The sequence below is a fragment of the Epinephelus fuscoguttatus genome, linkage group LG23 (assembly GCF_011397635.1).
Source record: "Epinephelus fuscoguttatus linkage group LG23, E.fuscoguttatus.final_Chr_v1".
Taxonomy (NCBI): Eukaryota; Metazoa; Chordata; class Actinopteri; order Perciformes; family Serranidae; genus Epinephelus; species Epinephelus fuscoguttatus.
Genome location: NC_064774.1, coordinates 16,317,965 through 16,340,239, shown reverse-complemented (window position 1 = coordinate 16,340,239; position 22,275 = coordinate 16,317,965). Strand labels below are relative to the sequence as shown.

The following is a 22,275-nucleotide window of genomic DNA, read 5'->3' as shown; positions in this document are numbered from 1 at the left end:
CAATGCATAAACAGTCAGCAGACCATCAAGTTGGAACCATTCCATCTTTTGTTTCTGGATTTGCTCAACCTTTTGTTCTTTCTTGCCTGATTCAAAGAAAAACCGGTATGCTTGACTTGAAATGAACTCACCGAGTTATTTTTAAAGGCTTCCTCATTCAGAAGAAACTCAGCTGAAAAGCGTCATGGTTTTCCCATTACCTTCATCTAAAGTTTTTCTCCTCTTTTATTTTTGGCCATCTGCTACTGGCCTTCATGCTGTGTGGCCCATGTGCTGTTAAAGGGGAGCGATGTCCATTTCTTAAACTGATACGTTATTCCAATGGTCTTAAGATAATATTAATTGACATGAACAACCCACCCAAATCCAAAAGCTAGAGTGCTAAAACCCAAATTTGCGATGTCATAAGGTATATAGTCTGGAGCTGCTCCATTGACACTGAACTGGGAAAGATGTTTTAGGTGACACAGAGCACCCAGGGGAATATTCTGAGGTATAAAAAAGAAAAACTATATGTGGGTCCACAAAATCAGGCTCCTGTTCATTGTCATGGAGCATTGCCAGACTCTTGACCCAATGAAATAAGTTTGAGACTTTCCTGCTTTCTGGCATTGAGAGAGAATCGCTCATGTTCACAAATATTGGTTGAACTCTAATAGGCCATGGAAATAATGTGGGAATTTTGGATCGTGTTTTCCTTTAAGAACAGTTGTTCACTTCTGAGATGATGGATCACCAAGATGTGATTAACATCAGGGAATTTGTGAAAAAGGACTTTGAAAGCCTGGCAGAGAGAGTTGTCCTTCAACATTTTTCTGTCTCTTATGCACGCATCAGTGCATCACTCTCTGAGCACACGGTGATCACGCCTCACCCACCCACCCTGAACTCTGCTTAAAAATGTTTTTCTCCCTCCCTCTACCGGTCTGTTGGGTGTTCAGCTCCTACCTTTCACAACCCAAAACCAAAAAAAAAAAGCCAAACAAATAAGCATGAAACCGCTTTTATTGCAAAACAAAGTGACAGTTTATGGGGCAAACACAATGTACATGTAATTAAAATTACTGCCAGTATTATAAAAATACCTAATAAATATTTAAAATCTATTTTACTACAAAATAGGTCTTGTGAGAAACAATACAGTAGTAATAATGATTGTTTTTGGCATTGGGATTAAAAGGTGCTGTATGTAAGTCTGGAGAAACATAGTCCAAGATGGTTAAATACTGATACTTTGGGTTTGCAATCCAGTCTGACTATCAGCCCAGAGTGCCGGCATTTGACGACGACCTCCATTCAGCTATGTTCCCCCAGAGTCGCATACAGCACCTCTAAAACAGCGAGGCTTTGGTTTTCCAATCACTATCCTTCATTCTTCTAACTCAGTAAGTTTCTTCAGATCAGACTTCAACAGCTCTTCATCCTCCTCCTCGTCTACCTCCACCTCTATCCCATCGATGGTTTTCTGCAGTTCTTCCTTGATGCGGTTCAGCTCCAGCAGCCCGTCCTGCAGGTCTTTACAAACATCTCTAATCTTACCAGCAAACTCTGTCTTGGCTCCCTGTTTGAGCTCCATGCCGTCCTTTGCCAGGAAGAAGACATCGAGAGCGAGAAAGAGACCCGACATAACTCCAGTGGTAACGCTCATCACCTGGGCGGCTTTAGCAGCACCCCCTGCAACACTGAGGACCTGAACTGTACTGATCAGGCTCTCCGTGTTGATCACTAAAGCCTTGCCGGCCCGCCCACCCTCCTTCACTACATGTTTGACGTTCTGGTTAAGGTGCTTCTTCGAAATGCTCTCAGCATACTTCTCAAAGTTCCACTCTTCAAGCGTGTCCATCCCTTCCTGTTGTGTGGATAAGGATAAAAGATCTTATGTTATTAGTAAAACTGCAATTAAGCAGTGCTAAATAAGAAAGAGAACTTGTTTACCAACCAATCCTGGTAATAGTAGGGTGGAATAAGAAAACATTAAGTTAGGTGGTGGTCAGTTTTTAGCGCTGATGCCCACATTATCATTTCAAATTGCACGTCTAGACCTTGGTTAGCATGAAAGCCTGTGTCGTCGTCATTGGCACAGGACCAAAAACCAAAGATTCCAGTGTACCATTGGGAGGGTCCTCACATCCCTTGCGGAGATCGGGGCGGCCTAAGGGCTGACGGCGCCCCAGACTAACGTCCAAGAACACAACTTTTTATGTCGGGACTTAAGGACACTTGGATCACTACGGATGAGCATGTTGGAGATATTTTGTGGTTTCAATTTTGTGTTCTTGGACATTAGTCTGGGGCGCCGTCAGCCATTAAGTGTGCTAGCCGCTCCCCCCGCCGATCTCCGCAAGGGATGCGAGGACTCTAAAACTTCACCAGAGCCTCCCTCGGCATGAGGGTGAGTAGATGATGGCTGCATTTTTCATTTTTGGGTGCACTATCCCTTTAAGGCATGATTTCTCACTCAGAGCTAATGAGTAAAATGATTATATGGTTTTGCAGTTGTTCTCAAGCTTTGCCTGCAACTGACAAACTGAAAACCTGCCTCTTTTCTTCTCACCTGCAAAAACTCCAGGCAGTCCTTGATGTCCTTTATCTCCTCCTCGTAGTCGTGGATCATCTTCTCCACCTTCTTGCGGTCCGTCTTCGAATAGACTGTGTCGGTGATGTTGGCTGAAGCAGACGCAATCCCACCCGCCGTAGCAACACCAATGCCTACAGCGGTGACGATGAGCGATGCTCCTGCAGTGAAGGGCGCCAGAATGAGCCCAGTGATGGTAGTGATAGACCCTGCAACACTGGCTACGCCACCACCGACACTGGCTGTGACGGTTTTCTTATGGAAGATGTCTGCTGCATCAGCCAAAGACAGCAACTCTAGGATACGCTGCTGGAGGGAGGCGCCACGCTGGTTGAAGAAGCGAACAAAAAGACGAGCCGCCATGAAGACACGATCGGCTGCTTGTTCCACCACTCTGAGACAAGGAAACAAAGAAAAATTATGAGGGTGCAGCTTTTGATGAAGGTTAGTTCTGTGGACAAGGTGCCATCCTTACTTGTGAAAGGTAGAAATTTAAATATATTAAATTTATTGTGATACCAAACTAGGTTGTTTGGGATTTTGAGCACAGTACTGTAATACAGCTTTTAAGTTAATTTTAAAGGCAGATTTACTTCTCTTAATATTGGTCAGTGTTACTATAAGGGACAGTTTATCCAAAACAAAATATGTATTTTTCCTCTTCCCTGTAGTGCTAATCATTGCTCTAGATTGCACTTTGTTTGAAAAACTCAACAGCAGTGTCTCTTCCCAGAAATGATGACTTGGTTATTTAAGATAATCCACAAACCTTGTGACCGGTTTCATGTTGGGACTATTTTCTTTCTATCAAACTACACCTGCCAACTGCAATATAGCACAGAAGAAAGTGTGTATCTACTGCTAGGTCACCAAGCACCACTGATCACAGCTTGGCCGAGAAGAATGGCATTAAAGGAGAAGTCTGGTATTTTGCACCTTGGGCCCCATCTCTGGGTTGTTTATGATGACAGAGACCAAAATTGCGACAATTGCTCATTTTCCTAAAACCACCCTAAGCGTTCGTTTTCAAAGCCATGAAACTCACCGAGTGGTAACTGGTGTTCGTTGATGTTCTGACATAAAAACTGCAGCAAACTGGTTTCCGTGAATGATTTGTTTGACATTTTGTGTAATCCATTGGTTTTCTATAGAAGCCTAGCCTTGTAGTTAGTGATGGCCAAATGAAGCCTCGTCAACCACTTTCATCTAGTGGCTTCAGAAAATAAAGACAGTGGTTCATGGGGCCTCATTTGGCCATCACTAATTGTAGTCTTTTAGCTACCGGCTAGTTTAGGGTGGTGTCAATTTCCGGTGGCAGATTACTACCAAAGGACAATGAGGCTTCTACAGAAAACCAATCGATTACACAAAATGTCAATCCATGACGTGATGCATGCTTGCTTCTGCACATTGTTAGAACATCTGGAGTGTCTTCAGTAACTGGGTCATTATTTTTGGAAAGACACCAATTGCTATCTAGTCCCATAATATTGGAGAGAAGGCAGACGTGTCTCCGACCATTATCCCCAACATAGCAAACACTCTGCAACAGCTCTACAGGTAAGAGGCAAAAGATCTATTTTTGATTTTTGGGTGAACTGTCACTTTAAGCTTTAGAAAAAATGAGTTCTACAAGTGAATTGATAACTTTAATGTACTGCTTACTCTTCAGGTTCATCGTTCTCATTGGCTTCATTCCACTCATCCCAGCCTAACACACAGGAAATAAAGGATTGCAGCTTCAGTTTATATTATAGATTTTATGTATTTAAGTGATAAGCAGGATCAGCAATAAATCAACAAAACATTGTCAATAAAAAGCGTACCCTCTACTGTTCTCCACCACGACAAAAGGCCTTCCTCATCCTGTGTGAGAACAATTTGAAACTCGTTGGAAAAATTCTGCATGTACTGTAAAATAAAATACACCTAAAACAAGCATCATGTGACATTGTATTATAAGGCATAAAAAATAAGCTTACTTCTAGAGGGTCCAGGGCCGCTCCTTCACTGGGCACCGGCACCTCAGCCATTTCCAGCGTCTGAACCTCCACGACTTCCTACAACACAGGAATATATCACACTGAATAATGTCTGTCCACAGTGCTGTTAGATGGTACCAATTACTAACAATCTTAAGATCCTATGTTGCTGTCATACAATGGCTGAAACATTTCACCTTGATGCATCCTTTGTTCCCATTTCAGAAATGCTGACTGATGACTAATAGACATGTGACACTGTTGTATTATCTTGGCCAAAATGGTCATTTCACAGTATTTTCTATTGCAGCATGGCTTTTTCACCTTCTGCAACAAAGAAGTTTTGTCTTGTCTCCTGCATTAAATAATGTACTAAAATGTTCAAGTATTATCAAGACAATGCACTTAAAGTAGGAGAGTATGTTCTATCAGTAGTATGCATACATAAATCACTGGGATCCTCCACCACTGTACTTTGATTTTCCTTATGTGTCCCATGAAAGTAGTTGCCTCTAATCTGTGACAGTTTAGCCTTAATGTTCAGTTTTAATCACTTTATTTTACAAACTTTTATGTAATGATTTTAAACAATTTATTGTTATAAATTTCTGTACTTTCAAAAGTCTATGTATTAGTTTATTTTGTTTATTTTTTGTCTGTGTTGTTTCGTAATTGCTATGGTGAGCACTTTGTGCTGCTTCTTTGTATGGAGAGCATGACAGAGCTGAATTGAATTATTGTTTTCAAATGATTTATCAACATACTATACTATGACTTTTTTCATGATTTAGAACAACATACTATACTATGACTATGATTTTTATGATTTTTGGTGACATACTATTCTATGATGTTTTTTCATGGTTTTGGACGACATACTATACTATGACTTTTTTTTTTTCATGGTTTAGAGCGACATACTATACTGTGACTTATTTTCATGATTTTGGGCGACACACTATGCCATGACTTTTTCATGGTTTTCAACGACATGCTATACTATGACTTTTTTTCATGGTTTTGGACGACATGCTATACTATGGCTTTTTTTTCATGGTTTCAGACGACATGCTGTACTATGACTTTTTTTCATGATTTTGGACGACATGCTGTACTATGACTTTTTTTCATGGTTTTGGACGACATGCTATACTATGACTTTTTTTTCATGTTTCGGACGACATGCTATACTATGACTTTTTTTCATGATTTTGGACGACATGCTATACTATGACTTTTTTTCCATGGTTTTGGACGACATGCTATACTATGACTTTTTTTCCATGGTTTCAGACGACATGCTATGGCTTTTTTTTCATGGTTTTGGACGACATGCTATACTATGACTTTTTTTCATGATTTTGGACGACATGCTATACTGTCATGTTTTTTCATGATTTTGGACGACATGCTATACTATGACTTTTTTTCATGATTTTGGACAACATGCTATACTATGACTTTTTTTCATGATTTTGGACGACATGCTATACTGTCATGTTTTTTCATGATTTTGGATGACATGCTATACTATGACTTTTTTTCATGATTTTGGATGACATACTATACTGTCATGTTTTTTCATGATTTTGGACGATATGCTATACTATGATTTTTTTCATAATTTTGGGCGACATACTATACTATCATGTTTTTTCATGGTTTTGGGACACATGCTATACTATGATTTTTTTCATGGTTTTGGGACACATGCTATACTATGATTTTTTTCATGGTTTTGGGACACATGCTATACTATGACTCTTTTTCATGTTTTGGACGACATGCTATACTGTGATGTTTTTCATGGTTTTGAACGACATGCTATACTGTGAAGTTGTTTTCATGGTTTTGGACGACATACTATACTATGACTTTTTTACGTGGTTTTAGAGTTTTTGGTCTCAGTTATTTGATGCTACAAAAAGGAAGCTTTAATGCCATGGATGAGTACTTCATGTGTCAATCGAGTGCCCATTCATATATTAATATATACTTACTACATATTGTACCAGTTTACTTAAATTAATGTTATTGTAGCTATTATCATTATTGTCTGTCCTGCATCTCTCTCTGTCTCTCTTTATGTATCATTTTATCATATGGATCACCGTACAGGTATTATGTTGATCTGTTCTGTACGACATGTATTGCATGTCTGGAAGAGGGATCCCTCCTCAGTTGCTCTGCCTGAGGTTTCTACCATTGTTTTTCCCTGTTTTTTGGGGGGAGTTTTTCCTTATCTGCTGTGAGGGTCCTAAGGACAGGGGGATGTCGTATACTGTAAAGCCCTCTGAGGCAAATTGTGATTTGCGATATTCGGCTTCATGAATAAAATTGAAATTGAAACAACACTGCTTGCAATCAGACAGACGACAGAACTCCATACTGCGGAGATCACCACTGCGCAGACTCTGGCTCCAAATGATGTCACCATGGCAAGATAGCAGCGGGATGTTTTAGCTTCATTTTTGTACATTTGAAGAAAGCTGCAATATGTTGTCCATCTTCATATTAAGTCCATATTAAGGCTTTTTTTTAAATTATGGCATATTATAGTATTTGTATTCAATGGGGTTTTTTTTGCATTTTATTGCATACTATAGTATGATTTTTTTTATGACACGCTGCACGAGGACTCTTTATTATAACACATTATACTATGACTTTTTTGTGTCAAAAAATACATTAAAGTCATAACAAAGGTCATTGTATGTTTTCCAAAAAGGTCAAAAATCTCATTGTATATTATGTCATGAAACTGACAAAATAAAATAGTTGTTTATTTTAATTAACTTAATAATACTTAATAAATATAATAATACGAGCTTAGCCATGTTATCAGATACTTGTATTTTACAATTTCTTGGTCATATATGTTTAAATCATGTTTAATCTTTACCATCAATTTCTATTTTTCTTTAAAAATAAGATACACAGTAGAAATTTATCAATTGGTGTCCCATCCATATAACCCTGAGCTGTTTATGTGCCACTTGTACTTTTGCCAGTTTCAATTAAGTCTTAAGTTAAAAGGAAATAACAATATTGTGGCTCTGTGTACCTACACATCAACTACATTAAGTTAAATGTGAAGCTATAACAGACGAAGCAGGACGGCTACAGTACAGAGTGATGCAACAGAGTGTCTTTTGTTGTTCTTTAAAAGCCATTATGACAAGCAGGTTACATTTCATCCAAGTATGCTGATCTGTCATTTCTGCTAAGAGTTGCCACAGGCACAGAGTGCGCTCATGTTCTTCCCAGCAGGAAATAAAACAGATATGGGAAACTGTGCAGCGGAATTCACCCACTGAGCCACATAGTGTTATGTGATGATGATGTTTATATAGGACAAAATATTTCTGTGAGAAGAAACCATAGGCCAGAATTTTAATTTTAGAAACATTTTAATCTGAATATATTCTGACACAGGGCCCTAACACATGGGCAAATAAAGGCTATCCTTTTACCACACACCCTTTATAAAAATATTATCATGCCGTGTTAATAGAAGGCGCTGCACTGTATGTTGAGTCAGTTTTTTATTTACATATGTGACATAATGCTGTGCTAAATGATTTGCATGTGAGTATGTGTGTGCTCGACACCAACAGTAAATTGCACCGTGGGAAAAGCAGCTATAGAGCAGCTCAGCTGGAGCATTAGGTTTATCTCCTACTGCACTTTGCTTTTCTTCAATAAATTTGGATCCATTATGCACCACAGCTGTATTTATTGTCGGTTTTATTTAACTTTATTCTATTAAAATTGGTCCTATTTTTTACTTTTACTTGTTTATTTGAAAGGTGTGTTAGACATGAAGCAGCGTTGGCTACTCACCTGGGGCGGTGCCTCGGTGTCAGATGAGGAGCCCTGTGGAGCACAAAACAAAAGCAAAATTGGACTATGGAAAATAATACTTTCAATGCAATACATTTTAATTGTACAATGGAAGAAAAATAGAAAATTTTGGAATTTAGCATATGATTAATAGTACCTTTGATCCGGACCCCAACAACGCAGTGGGCAGGATCCTCTTTATTCTGAAAGTCTAGAAAAGAAATAAATAACAAATATTTTGAGATATTCACAGACACCTACAGTGAACGGGCAACTGCAGAAGTATTAATACAAAAAATTAGGATTAATCTTGACACAAGTGTTAGTGATCAAACAGTACCGTACACACAGATCGCTTTAAGTAGCATTTTTACTTCACGTTAAGTCGACATAATCTGAATGTAACCTGACCAAGGTCCCTGTTTTTATTATTATTTTTATCACCATTATTTTCATTTTATTAGTTTTTTCTCATCTTGTTTATTGCTGCAGGTATTTAATAATTATATTAAATTTTTTAAATTTTGTTTATTTATTTAAAAATGTATTTACTTATTTGATTTATTATTAATATTTTGCTCAGAAACTAAATAAAAGTTTGATTAAAAAAAACATACCTTAGTTCTTTTTTTTAATGTTGTTATTTTTTGTTTTTTGTAGTTATTTGAGGGTTTGGGTCTTATTTATTTCTGCATGTATTTATTATTATTATTATTATTATTATTAGTATTATCATCATCATCATCATCATAATTATTAATAATATTGAATATTATTAATATTGAATATTATTAGTCACTTCTTATTTATTTTTTTAAATTTTGTTTATATATTTATTCCTTAATTTATTCCATCTCTTGTTCCAGGGTTAGAAAATACGTCAATTTTTCTTTCTGAAGTTTCAACAACCGCAAAATTTGTGAAACATGTGGACACATATGGATGAGATGCAGCTATGTATATTTGATTTGTTGTTAATATTTTGCTAAGAAACTAAATAAAAGTTTGATTTAAAAAAAAAAAAAACATATCTTGGTTCTTTTATGTTATTAGTTTTTTGTAGTTATTTGGGTTTTTTGGGGGTCTTATTTATTTCTGCCTGTATTTATTATTATCATTATTATCATTAATATAATGATCATTATTATTAATCATTATTTTTATCTATTTATTCTTATTTATTTCTGCATATTATTATTATTTATTTATGTATGTAATTCATTTATTCATTTGTTTATTTATTTATTTATTTATTTATTCCTTATCTTGTTCCATCACAGGTCATCCTAAGCTAGCCGGAGTGGGGAGGGAAGGGTTATAGAATAGTCCAACTTTTTAATTTTCCAACAACAAAATTTGTGAAACACATGGACAAATACGGATGAGAAACAGCTGTATATATTTGATTTATTATTAATATTTTGCAAAGAAACTTAATATAAATGTCATAAAAAAAATTAAAAACAAAAAACAAAACATACCATGGTTCTTCTCTTCGGTGCTACTGCTGGCTTGCTTTCCACCTCACAGCTGACGTCAGCATCAGTGTACCAAATAGTCTGTAAAGAGGTTGTAGTTCATTTAACTGCAGTTTGACTCAGAGGGTCAGTGCACATGATGCCTCACACTGAATACTGCATTTCAAAAAGATCACAAATGAGGGTTTATGCAAACTGAGGCTTTGTGTCGGGATCCTGTGATAAAAGCTAAAAGCTCGATCGTGTCGTTTTTCATGATTATAGGTGTTGAAGTTTTAATGCGTTTGATTCACTGTTGTCATATTCTCGTAATGACTCAAAGATCACCTAAATGAGCCTTTTATAATTCACTTTGTTATCATCAGACTTCATCAGTCCGGGAAGGATGAGATTAGATACTTCTACTTGTGTTTTTCTAGAACCTTTTGGCCATGTGCCTGGTGTCTGATTAACAACCAGCGTGGATACAATCAATCACTGTCTCCTTGTGGTAAGTTCGTACGTCACAAGCTTCTCTTGAAAGACGTTGTTCTGGCTAGACGACATGTTTTCATTGTGACTTGCAGGTGCAATCGGCTCTTTTATACCGCAGTAAACACATTAAACACAATAGCTTAAGTGTCAGACACTGTTCATACCTGTGGTTAAGATGCACCTGCTGCAGATCATGTTCGGTTTAATAAAGAGCATTTGAAAAGTAAATTCAGGACATTAAGATTTGTGCTTCGTGTCTTACGCGTCTCTCGATGGCGCTGTCATCGATGCTGTCAGAGCTGGAGGAGTGCTCGCTGTGGACAGCTTGATTCTCCTGAAGAAAGATAGAAATCTTAAGAGCAGTCGGGTCTTAAAGTGTAAAAAGGGTCACCCCTGAAATCATTTCAACTTCTTCATTATTTCCAACAATGACTGTGACCATAACCAGTACCTGCGTCTTCAGTGAAGAAGCTGTATTTGGAACCGCAGAGTCCGTCTGACATTCCTTGCCTGGCGTCTGTATCACAACAAACAGTGGGTGAAACTTAACCAACCAGCTGGTGTTTGTCCATCGAAATAAGTCCAACTTAGACTAAACTGCCTTCATTTAACTAGTAATCTCCCCTATATCAGGTTTTTCTAAACAAACTTAACATCTAATATCAAAAGTTGACAGAGTTAAGAGGATCAGTACCTGTGTGTGAGACTTAAAGGGGTTTACTTTCTGCATCATCCCTTTGAACCCCCCACGGTTCTAAGACAAAGACGAAAAGCAGTGAATCAACACATGTATTCATCACATTAACCACATTAAATAATCACTACAGGTAATGTTCAGGAGGTGGATCAAAAACAAAAAACAGTAAATGAAAAAGACTCAAAAGTGTAAACCACTCTGAGGTGTCAAATTCTCTTCTTTGGCGCCATCTTGTGGAGATAGCAAGAATAACACCGCCGCTCTGTACACCAGTGATACTTCGCATACTTTGTCTTTTTACTTTTAGTAGGTGCTGCAGCTGCCCTTAAAAAGTACGTACTGTCAAATGCAGTATGCACACAATCAGGACATACTTGCACATTACGTCACACCCTAATCTTTGACCCATATTCGTTTCCATAGAGATAAAACAAAAGGCCATTCACCAAGCTCGCCAGAGATGGAGGTCAACTTGGGAGCTTGGGAGTTGTTACTTTGCAATTAACTGCATACCTTGTAGATCCTAACATATTGTATTCATGACAGTAAAATTACAGAGGCTACACATTTCTCTGCCATTGTTATTTAATGCTTATTGGACCCTCTTGTTTTCCTGCTCGTTCTTTCTTCTTTCGAGGAAATCGTACTTCCCATGTGTGAAAAATCACCAAACTTTGCACAAAGGTCCAGTCCCATGCCAGATGTGCTCAGCTGCAAACACAAGTCAATAGTCCTGATGGTGGCGCTACAGCAAGCCTCTAAAACTCAAAACTTTGAAAATTCACAACAAATCGACTGTGTGCTACAGCTTCGCAGCTTTCACCAAACTGTAGCCCCAATACTGAAGAAACATTTGTACATTTAAACCTATTGCAAATGATGAAGTCCATCACTCTGTTTTTGTTTCAAAAACTGTAAAACTTCTTAAACCTATCTCCTCCCACAATTTTTGCTGAATTGACACCAAACTTGCTACAGAGCATCTTCAGACTGTCCTACACAAATTGTCCTCACAGATTTTTGATTTATCAAAAATTGAGCCTACAGTGCATCAAGATGTTTGACTGTAAACATGTAACGTATCGTCCACTGCGATTGTGGGTCATACTAGCCATAAAGACATGCTGTCTTGCAGACTGTAAAACTGGACCGGATGCTGTAGAACACCCTAGTATTTTTGGCATACTGCATATGACCGACATACTAAATCTTTTTCTGGCATACAATGTAGCATGGTAGTATGGGGACTGGAACGCATGGTTAACTTACAGCCACTGGGCCAAATGTCACCCACGTTAGGGTGCCAGGTCTCCTGCTGACTATTATAATTTACAATAACAATAAGCTGATTCACACTGGGAGTTTTTTTGTACTCTGAATGTAAATACGGAGACAGAGGTGCAGGCTCACATCCTAGAAACGACTGTGCACACCTGACCTGCTGCGACTGGATTTGCTCCTTGGAAAAGATGAGTGAGGACGGCAAACACTTAAGTGTGTGTGGGTCTCCTTACTGACTGCTTAGCTTCACAGGTCTACCAAGATAGAAAATATATTGGGGACTAGAGGTGGGCGACATGGCCCTAAAATAATTTTGCGATAACAATACTCTTGATAATATGACGAACTAATTAAAATAATATATATTCATTTCCATTCTTTCATTGATCACAGATCTACCTGCTTCTCCGGCACGTTGTTATTGTCGGATAAGCTTCCGCTGCTGGAGGAGAGGTCACCGTGTAGAGGCTGGGTATCCTGGAAAGACCAGAGACAAGGCGAATAAAAAGATGAGAAGAAGCTGATGTATAAGCGAGTAGTTCGTAAGAATTTTCTCTCTTCCAAACACACATGTAGTGCCATCATCATCATCAGTATTATAAGTGGTACCTTCGGCTGTGAGGATTTGAACGGGTTGACTTTGTGCATCACTCCTTTAAACATACCGGGGTTCTGAAACACAATGCATCAGTATACACACTGAAACTTAAAAGAGGCCATTACAAGGGGCATATTTACTATTTTTTTTTTTGTTTATCTCCAACTAATTGACATGTAAAGTATGTACAGGAGTTAAATCTGACTTTTTCTGTATTTCAGAAATATCAATGCAAGTAAAAACCAGAGCCATGTTTCAAATTAAGAGGCTAAAAACATGTTTAATTGGCCACATAAATTGGGGTGTGAGTACATGAAGGTGACTCTGGATAAGGGAAATTCACCTGATTAGATTCTGAGACTTTTCCCTGTTCCAGTGACTCTGAAGATGATGCTTTGGAGACCTGCATGAGAGAACCAGTTGAGTGGACGCCTTATTGTCTGACAGAGCATCCGTTACCATCGCCATCACTACAACTGTAACATGCACACAATGCTGTGGTTACCTGGGAGGTAGACTTGAACGGGTTGACCTTCTGCATGACCCCTTTAAACACACCCGGGTTCTGAAACACAAGTGTCAAACATTTCAGAAACCGGTGCACTCAACTAGCAACACATTGTAGCTGTATTAAAAGAACTGGTAACACTTTACTTGAAGGTATCTACATAAGGGTGACATGACACTGTCATGAACCTGTCATAAACATTATGAACATGTCATAAATGTTTATGACTGCTGTCATTAAGTGTCATTCTGTTCTTGTAATGACAAGTTGACATTAACAAGAAATGCACCTCTCATAATAAGGACATCACAAACAAATTTAATGTCAACTTGTTATGACAAAGACAACTTCTGGTTATGTCACTTTGATTACTGTCAACTTGTCATGACAAGGACATCCCAAACAATGTAAATTTGTCATGACAAAGTCAACTTAATGTTAAGTTGTCATTGTAAGGACATCCCAAACAAATGTAATGTCAACTTGTCATGACAAAGACAACTTCTGGTAATGTCTCTTTGATTAATGTCAAGTTGTCATAATCAAGACAACCCAAACAATGTCAAGTTGTCATTACAAAAACTGAATGACACTTAATGACAGCAGTCAAACGTTTATGACATGTACATAATGTTCATGACAGGTTCATGACCGTGTCATGTCATAGTTATGACAGTGTCATGCCACCCTTATGTAGATACCTTCAAGTAAAGTAAAGTGTTACCAAAGAATTTACAGCTGTGGCACTGATTGAAGGCAGGCAATCACAAACAGCTTCAAAGCGTCATGGTTTATACCTAGCAATTCACAGGATGCACACAATGTTCACTTATAGTATATATAATGAGACATTATGGTTCCCAGGTTACTTTCTGCAGTGATTCAATGTTCAACATTTCAAATGAAAATGCTATAACATCTACTGTTGTCTCGTGTTTGTCTGAGTAAAAGAAGAAAAGTGACAATCTTAGCTTAGAAGTGTCTAGATGAAAAAAATAAATAAAAATAAAATACACAATCTTGACACTTGATGTTTAACACAGATGAGTCAGGGTCACCCCTCAAAGCTCCAGTGTGTCGGATGTAGAGGGATATATTGGCAGAAATGGAATATAATAAATATGTTTTCTTTAGTGTACAAATAATAAACTTAAAATAAGAATAGTTGAGAATGAGCCTTTTAGATCTACACAGGGAGCGGGTCCGCCTTTTTTCTACAGTAGCCTTGAACAAACAAAACTAAACACTGGCTCTAGATAAGCCGCGTTTCAACAGCGCAGTACGGTTCAGTTCAGTTCAGTTTAGTTCAGTTCGGAACGCTTTTTTCTGTTTCCACTGTGAAAAGCCATGGATGGTACCAATGGAACCGCTCCGTACTGTCCCCATTTTTGGTCCCCCCTCTATTTTTATATATTTATTTTTTTATATGACATACACTTTTAGTGATTAATTTTGGCCAGGTTATGTGACAGAATATATTCTCATCCTCACTCAAAGTGTACTTTGGTAACTTTTGGTTCCAAAGGTACCATACTGAAACTGTTTGGTGGAAACGTTGCTATAGGGCCAATCGCACTATGTCGGCCACCATGGTTAGCTGCTCCTCCATGAAGAGTGTGTCAGGAAGACAGATTTTTTTTTAACATGAAATTGCTTTTTTCAGTGGTTTTACCTGACCTTGGTCTGTTTGTTTTGGACAGGAAGAGACTTCTATAGATAATCCAGCTCCCAATAAAAACCACCTGCAAAATCAACTCTGAAGGAATTCTAAGCAGAAGTTTCAGATGGTTGTAATATGCAATCCTCACCACTAGATGCCACTAAATCCCCCTACATAAGTGAAACAAGTAAAGGAAAAAGTACTCACTGTAGAACTAATTTTCCCCAATCATGCAGGTCACCCACCTGTCCTGCGCATTAATGGAAGTTATGTTAGAGTTCTTCTCACCTGTGTGGAGTCTGTTTCCTGTTCGAGTGACTCTGAGGAAGCAGCTTTGCTGACTGTGGAGGGAGCCTGAATGCAGAAGGAAAGTTTAATCACATCAGTTTACATTAAGTAGTCAAGATTATGACAATTACTGTTTAATGTTTTACCTGGGAGGATGACTTGAACGGGTTGACCTTATGCATGACTCCTTTGAATACACCAGGGTTCTGAAATACAAGGTTCGGATATTTCATACATTGATGCACTCAACTTACGATGCATTGTAGCTGCAGGGGCTGAATTCTGATGTCAAAGGGAGTGGGGCGCAGTTAGTACAGGCACAAAAATATCTAATCCAGCAAAAAGTGATGAAACTGATTAATATCCTGACTCACCCCTATAAGCGAAAATAAAGAATTAGGTTTTATTATGCAGAATAAAAACACTCAAAACTGCAAAAACTATCCCTGTTTAAATCACTTCTCAAGCAAGGACAAGTTGTACACCTGCCCTACACCCTACTGTGCATTCCCACCAAAAGCTTCATGAGGGTTATAAGCCGCCAGCAGCCATTCATTTTCAATGCACACTGGTGACGAAGGGCGTCAGGGGCGTCGGCGATGCAAGTGACCAGAACATCAACTAGAAGTTGAGAGAAGATGAACGTTATGCAAATGAGCAGCGCCGCCGCCAAAGCAGCAGCCAATTGCAGACCGGGACTCTCAAGGCGAGGCCGGGCAAAATTGAAAGAGAAGACGAATATGGAGGAGAAACTTATCAGCACAGTCTGGGCTCTCCTGGAGCTGTACCAGCTGGCGAAATTCCCCATGTAGTTGCCGGGTTTGTAGGACTCTGTGGACCCAGACAGCCTGACGGATGTCCTCAGCCCTGCGTTTCCTCAGCAAATCCGCCGATGCAATACAAAGGAGGCTTCCGAAAGTGCGATTAATGAGCTCCCACTTATTTACCACCAATTATATTTCTCAGTGGTCTTAGATGCCAACAGGAGGGTAAAATCATAATAATAAAAGACTCATAAAGGCTATATGACTGTTTATTAGCGTTATTTCAATTGTGCAATGAAAGTCATGGATAATACAAAGTGAAGACATAAATGATATATTTGTTCATCCTTGTAAAGTGCACAGCCGGTCAGCCTAGATGGACACATCTGCAGCGCCCGGCCCCGCCCCTTTGGCCGCTGCAAGCGCCTGCTGGAGCTGACAGTGAGCGATGTCAGAGCGACCAGAGCGCCCGCAGGCGACTATGAAACTTTGGTGGGAATGCACAGTTAAAGCAAAATGACTATCAAAATATGTACGCATTATAAAACTAGAGCCTGGAGGCTTTTAAACACAAAGTTTTCATAGACGACAACTACACATAGTGACGTTTTTAAAAGAAAGTTAGCGTAAAACTTCAGTTAGTAGCCCGGGCTATTATTTGCTTAAGTCACTGAACTCAACGGGCTTATATTTGGGACAGGCCTTTCATTCCTTTTACACCAAACTGTTGCTCAGCAAAGATGGGAAACACAATCAAGTTGTTTATTTAAGCCAGTATGAATATTACCTGGTTAAAAATTAGCACCACCACTTTATCCTGTCAAAACAACACTCACAACTTGGATTCATTTTTATGAAAAACCCTTTTGATTCTTTCAATCTGAGGACCCTTACAGAATAAAGCAACATGAATAACTTACAGGAAATGGACACATAATTTGAGGTGGCCAGCAACCTGGTTTTATATGTCTTCTTTTAAAAAAAATAAAAAAGAACTGCTTGGCAACCAGACCAGAGGCCTGTACTATGAAGCCAGTTCAACTTACCCAGGATATCTTTTCATTATCTGGTCTGACTAACCCTAACATTGGCCATCTGCATAACCGGTACTACAAAGCTGGTTATCAACCAGTTCAGTCAACTCTGGGTTTTCCTATCCAGCCACGAGCGCATTCATGTGAGAGGCGGGGCTGTTAATTACAAGTGACATCATCAGAACCATGAATGAAGTAGGCTGCTTCATATCATATGAAAAGGTACCCAACGTCTGTGACAGCCAGACAATAAAATGTCAGACGTGGGTTGTAAACTTAATCTGGAATCTTATAACAGAAAATGCAGAAACACTGAAAACTGTTATAAAGTTGTATATATCAGAGTTCTTCTCACCTGTGTGGAGTCTGTTTCCTGTTCAAGTGACTCTGAGGAAGCAGCTTTGCTGACTGTGGAGGGAGCCTGAACGCAGAAGGAAAGTTTAATCATATTAGTTTGCATTACAGGAATACTTAATTACCTGAAGGATTATTTGTATGTCAGTTACTCTCCCTGTGTTACATTAAATTTGGATGGAAAACTTCTTTTTCTTATGGTGAACAAAGAATCCATAAAAGCAAACATTCGTGATGAACTGATGTCACAGGGGTCCACGTTTAACAACAGCAAAACTACATTAAAACATCTGTCCAGGAACTCTCACACAACTCATGCAGTATAATCCAAGTCTCGTTTATCCAATCATATGCTCTGCACTTCCCAAACACAAGCGCACTCAACTGTTTGAAACACTTCAGGTTGCACACCTGCGCTGTTTATGCTTAAGTTTTTTTGAATATCAAATTTTTAGCGTAAATGCATGTGTTTGGGAGGTACTGAGCACACGACTGGATAAATGAGACTTAACAAGTTAGGGCTGGGCGATACGAAGAAAATCAAATATCATATTTCTGACCAAATACCTCAGTATTGATATTGTAGGAGTGACTATTGGTGCTTTCACAGAATATTTTCACAATGAGATTTCTGATAAATAATCACCAATAATGTGGATATAATGACTGAGTGAGTAAAGGCAAATAACAGAACAGCTAGAACAGTCTGCTAAGTTCAGAAAAAATTACATCACATCGTTGATTGTTGATCTTGAAGAAGGACCCAAAGGCCGAAACGTCATCCGAGTGTGCGGCACTTGATTTCTATGATCAAGTCCACCAGTGATCAGCACTTCCTTATAATTCTTGGTGTGCGTTACTTTTAGGTTTTGGGTGCAGCCTTTAAAACCAGGAAAATACTTGCATTTTTACAATTTCCAAAATCTAAGAGGATGTCTTGCCTCATATCAGGATATCTAGCACAGTCTATGATTTCAATTCACCTTCGCCTTTTTTTGGATTCTTCGTTCAATGTGAAAATATGCAGGGAAATGTACCTTCACGAATTAAACCCAACACAGGGGAAAAACTGATAAACAATGGTCATTTGTGTGGTGAAGTTTTCCTTTCAGTCGTCAAAATGATGACAATCACTGTTTAATGTTGTCATGTTTTACCTGGGAGGAAGACTTGAATGGGTTGACCTTATGCATGACCCCTCTGAACACACCAGGGTTCTGAAATACAAGGTTCAAATACTGAATAAATCGATGGCACTCATGTTACGAGACGTTGTAGGTGTACCTACAGAATTTTAGCTGGGACACTGCCGAGACTGTAGTTAGGCTAAAAAGACTACACTTGTCATTCTACAGTTGTCATGGCATCCAGATGAGATTACGACAGTTTCAGTGAGCCACATAAATGCTTCTTTGTTAGCCGGATCAAAAATCTGCTATCAATCTATTTGGGTTTTTACAGGATGCATGCAAATCAGGCTCGGCCCTCCTCCAGGACAACAGGAAGTGGAAATGCACCTGAGGCCATTCAGTAAACACCAGAGGAACAATATCTGCTATGTAACAGCTCAGCTAGCATTAGCTGCACTGTTAAACTAAAGAATCAATTGTAGTTATGACTGGGGTTGCACAATATGCACACACACAAAAAATGACATTGCAATTATTTTGACAGAGTTTGCAATTGCGATACCAGACATGCTTTTAATGGGAAATGGTAATCTTTGAATTTCATGCTGGGGTCTGTGCCAATCAAGCGTGTTCCCTGACGTCTGGAACAGGGGTAAGCAACCTTTATTATCAAAGGAACCATTTTTGGCCTAAATGAGGTTTTTTCAGTCTGTCTGGAGCTGCAATGCGTATTTGTGCCTTCTAATAAAGGTGACACAGCCTAAAAAGTCTAAATTAGCCTGTCATCATTACTAAAGCAGGATTTATACATGTGCGTTAGCTCTATGCAGAGCCTTCGTCGTAGCCTACTCACGTCGTCTATGCCGTTGTGATCATTTAGACTTGGTCGGTGGTGTGTCTGTGTCACTCTGAAGTTACACCTCCAAAACACTAGTCCGCGTTAGGGTTTAATTGATTCAAAACACACCAAAAACACACATTAATCATGACTTAATGGCGACAATACACAGTACACGCAGCACTTGTCTTTATCTGGACACATTTTCCCCACAAATACAACATGCTAATGTTTTTAGCACAAGCCTATGGCATTTTACATTGTATAAATTAGCCTAGTGGCTAGCAGACTTTTCCTCTACTCATATGAAGCCAGGGACAACATCAACATTTAACAAAGGTAATGTTACAAAGTTCGGCTCCATTACAGCTCACAGGGTTCACTGACAAAACAACTGTCTTATTCTGAACATGTTTTCCAAACAAATATAACATGCTAACGTTATTAGCACAAGCCTATGGCATTTTACATTGTATAAATTAGCTTAGCAAGGAGTGGAGATTTCCTCTGCTCATATGAAGCCAGGATAAATCACACACAGGACTTAAAACGCTATTTTTGTGGAGGCTTTATTGTCTTCACAATTTATTGTTTCTAATTTGTGAAATTAAAGTAAATAAAAGCTTTGTTTCCACTGAGGGAAATGGTTTCAGCTTACAAAAATAGACAGGAGGTCTGCGTTGCCACGACGTGTAGTTACATTTCTGGGGAGGTGCACGTCAGGCTACAGCATAGAGTAAAGCGTTGATTTAACGCATAAGTAAATATCACGATGTGAATTTTTCATATGATATTAAAAACTATGCTGGCGTTATCATGAAGGAGATGATATGGCACACCCCTCCTGCGCAGTGACGGAAGTTATATTTGAGTCTTCTCACCTGTGTGGAGTCTGTTTCCTGTTCAAGTGACTCTGAGGAAGGAGCTTTGCTGACTGTAGAGGGAGCCTGAACACAGAAGGAAAGTTTGATTATATTTTACATCAAACAGTGAAAACAATTGCTGTTTGATGTCGACATGTTTTACCTGGGAGGCAGACTTGAAGGGGTTGACCTTCTGCATGACTCCCTTCACCCCTTTCCTATGCTGTTTATACAAACACAGATTAATTATGACAAAATAAACATTAGTGAATTCCCAAACCAGAGAAATAGTGGAGGTCAAGCGTGTCAAAATGGCTGAGAATACTTTATAAATGTGTGACTGTCTGTTCTTACCTTGGTCTTTGGGTCAAGCTCTCTTGTGACCTCAGCGTTGGCGGCCGTTTCTGCGTCCTGTGTGTTGAGGCTGTGCTCTGTGGGGTTGTCCAGATCCTGGGGATGAATGAAGGCCTTAATTAATGGATCAAACACATGTAAACAGAAAGCATCCCACTAACCACCACCACACACTCCATACCTCCTGGCTGGGTCTGGGTGGGACCACTGGAGTTGGGGCTGTTGAGCCTTTAGGTCTTCTGAACATATTCATACTGAAACAAATAGGGTTTGAAATATTAGTGTTGAGGCAAACATGGCTCACATGGGTCATGCTGTTTTTAGCACAATAGTACTATTGTACTGATCAGCTGTCAAGGTCGTGGCTACCCTTTTTTCTCTGAATGGATCGACACACCAAACTCCGTTCGAAGATTTGACAATTAAAAGTTTTATGTGTAACTGGTGATCTTGGTAACTTTTTAAGTATGAGTTAACTGCTTTTGTGAAAACTTAGGTTCTAAAGATAAATTCGGCTACATCAGCTCCAAAATAAAGCGCATGTTTTGGGAGTATTTCAGCTTTATGTAGGTCACACCACCGGCTAGCGCCCGCCCACACGTTGTGAAAACCGGTGTGAAATCTGAGCAAACTGTTGAAGGAAGTTTGGTAGAAGTGACGCTTTGGTAAATATGAACTCGCCGAATTGAAACATGTGTTAAGACGAGTGGTGTACAGTGTCAAAATCTCTTTCTCTACCGTGTAACTTATCGAAAAGGTAGCAAACCTTTAAATTAGCCCAACTTTGAACGGAGTCTGGCACACGGCGTTCTCACGCAAAACAAACCACTTCACATGTACCACGAGAGCGCATCGCACAGAGGAATGTTTGACAACACAAAACGCCAGCAACAACACAATGACAATGCAGGGTGCCTACCTCAGTGTTGTGACGGGAAAACAAAATGACAGTTAAAAAAGCTGCGTTGCAGGGCAACGACAGAAAGAAAGGAGTTTTAGAAGTTGTACAACACGGTCCTTCTCTTCCCCTTCCTAACGCGGAGACGTCAGACCGGTTTGACCACACCTGAGCGGACCTCACCGGCGTTGGATTACTGCCGATAATATGCTGCTCTGATTTCAGGGACAGTTTCAGTGTTAAAGGCGAACAATTGAGGGATGGCCGGATGCTCCACACACCCATAAAGTTGTCAAGAGTTGGAGAAAAGAGCGCATGTCAGAGTCCTGATTCAGATCACCTGTCACCTGTGCGGGGGCGTGGCCTCTTGGCTTCATCACCGCAGGGTATAAAAAGTTCTAAGAAACCTGGAGGGGGAGGGGGATGGATTTCAAACCACAAAAAATAATAATAAAAAGAAATTAAAAATGGGCCCAAGCTAGTTGCATTGGTCCTAACACCCTCCTGCATCATATATTAAAAGTATACCTTCATGAATTTAGTGGAACATTATTTTTTTCAAGATCAAAAGCAAATCAACATTTTACAATTACATGGTCTGAGTGAAATGGTGTTAATATTAGAGGGTCCATGTACACTTATTCAACATATTTGGT

At 39.1% G+C, this 22,275-nt stretch overlaps 1 protein-coding gene across 5 annotated transcripts; it reads right to left on the bottom strand.

Moving 5' to 3' along the window:
• Positions 1-987: 987 nt before the first annotated feature.
• On the bottom strand, positions 988-21,927 carry si:cabz01007802.1 (uncharacterized). Of its 5 annotated transcripts, XM_049568053.1 has the most exons (24): positions 21,641-21,927; positions 20,903-20,975; positions 20,722-20,817; positions 20,531-20,590; positions 20,386-20,451; positions 18,694-18,753; positions 17,538-17,603; positions 15,531-15,590; positions 15,385-15,450; positions 13,434-13,493; positions 13,272-13,331; positions 12,940-13,002; positions 12,730-12,807; positions 11,047-11,106; positions 10,804-10,869; positions 10,615-10,686; positions 9,882-9,959; positions 8,558-8,611; positions 8,401-8,433; positions 4,558-4,635; positions 4,402-4,441; positions 4,241-4,286; positions 2,555-2,969; positions 988-1,849 (listed from the first exon to the last, which is right to left on the bottom strand). In XM_049568053.1, exons 2-24 carry the CDS (start codon positions 20,972-20,974, stop codon positions 1,370-1,372), a joined length of 2,229 nt encoding a protein of 742 aa, XP_049424010.1. In that variant the 5' UTR covers position 20,975; positions 21,641-21,927; the 3' UTR covers positions 988-1,369. The 5 variants fall into 5 exon arrangements, with proteins under 5 accessions (XP_049424010.1, XP_049424012.1, XP_049424011.1 ...); XM_049568055.1 differs by lacking the exons at positions 15,385-15,450; positions 15,531-15,590; XM_049568054.1 differs by lacking the exons at positions 15,531-15,590; positions 17,538-17,603.
• Positions 21,928-22,275: the final 348 nt, after the last annotated feature.

What these genes read in the sequence shown, in the direction of transcription:
- si:cabz01007802.1 (XM_049568053.1), bottom strand. Translation starts at nt 20,974, where the DNA reads ATGAATATGTTCAGAAGACCTAAAGGCTCAACAGCCCCAACTCCAGTG. An exon ending in CGTTCAAGTCATCCTCCCAG is followed by an intron (nt 15,451 to 15,530) that starts GTAAAACATTAA and finishes TTCTGCATTCAG; the next exon opens with GCTCCCTCCACAGTCAGCAA. An exon ending in CTTCTTCACTGAAGACGCAG is followed by an intron (nt 10,687 to 10,803) that starts GTACTGGTTATG and finishes ATCTTTCTTCAG; the next exon opens with GAGAATCAAGCTGTCCACAG.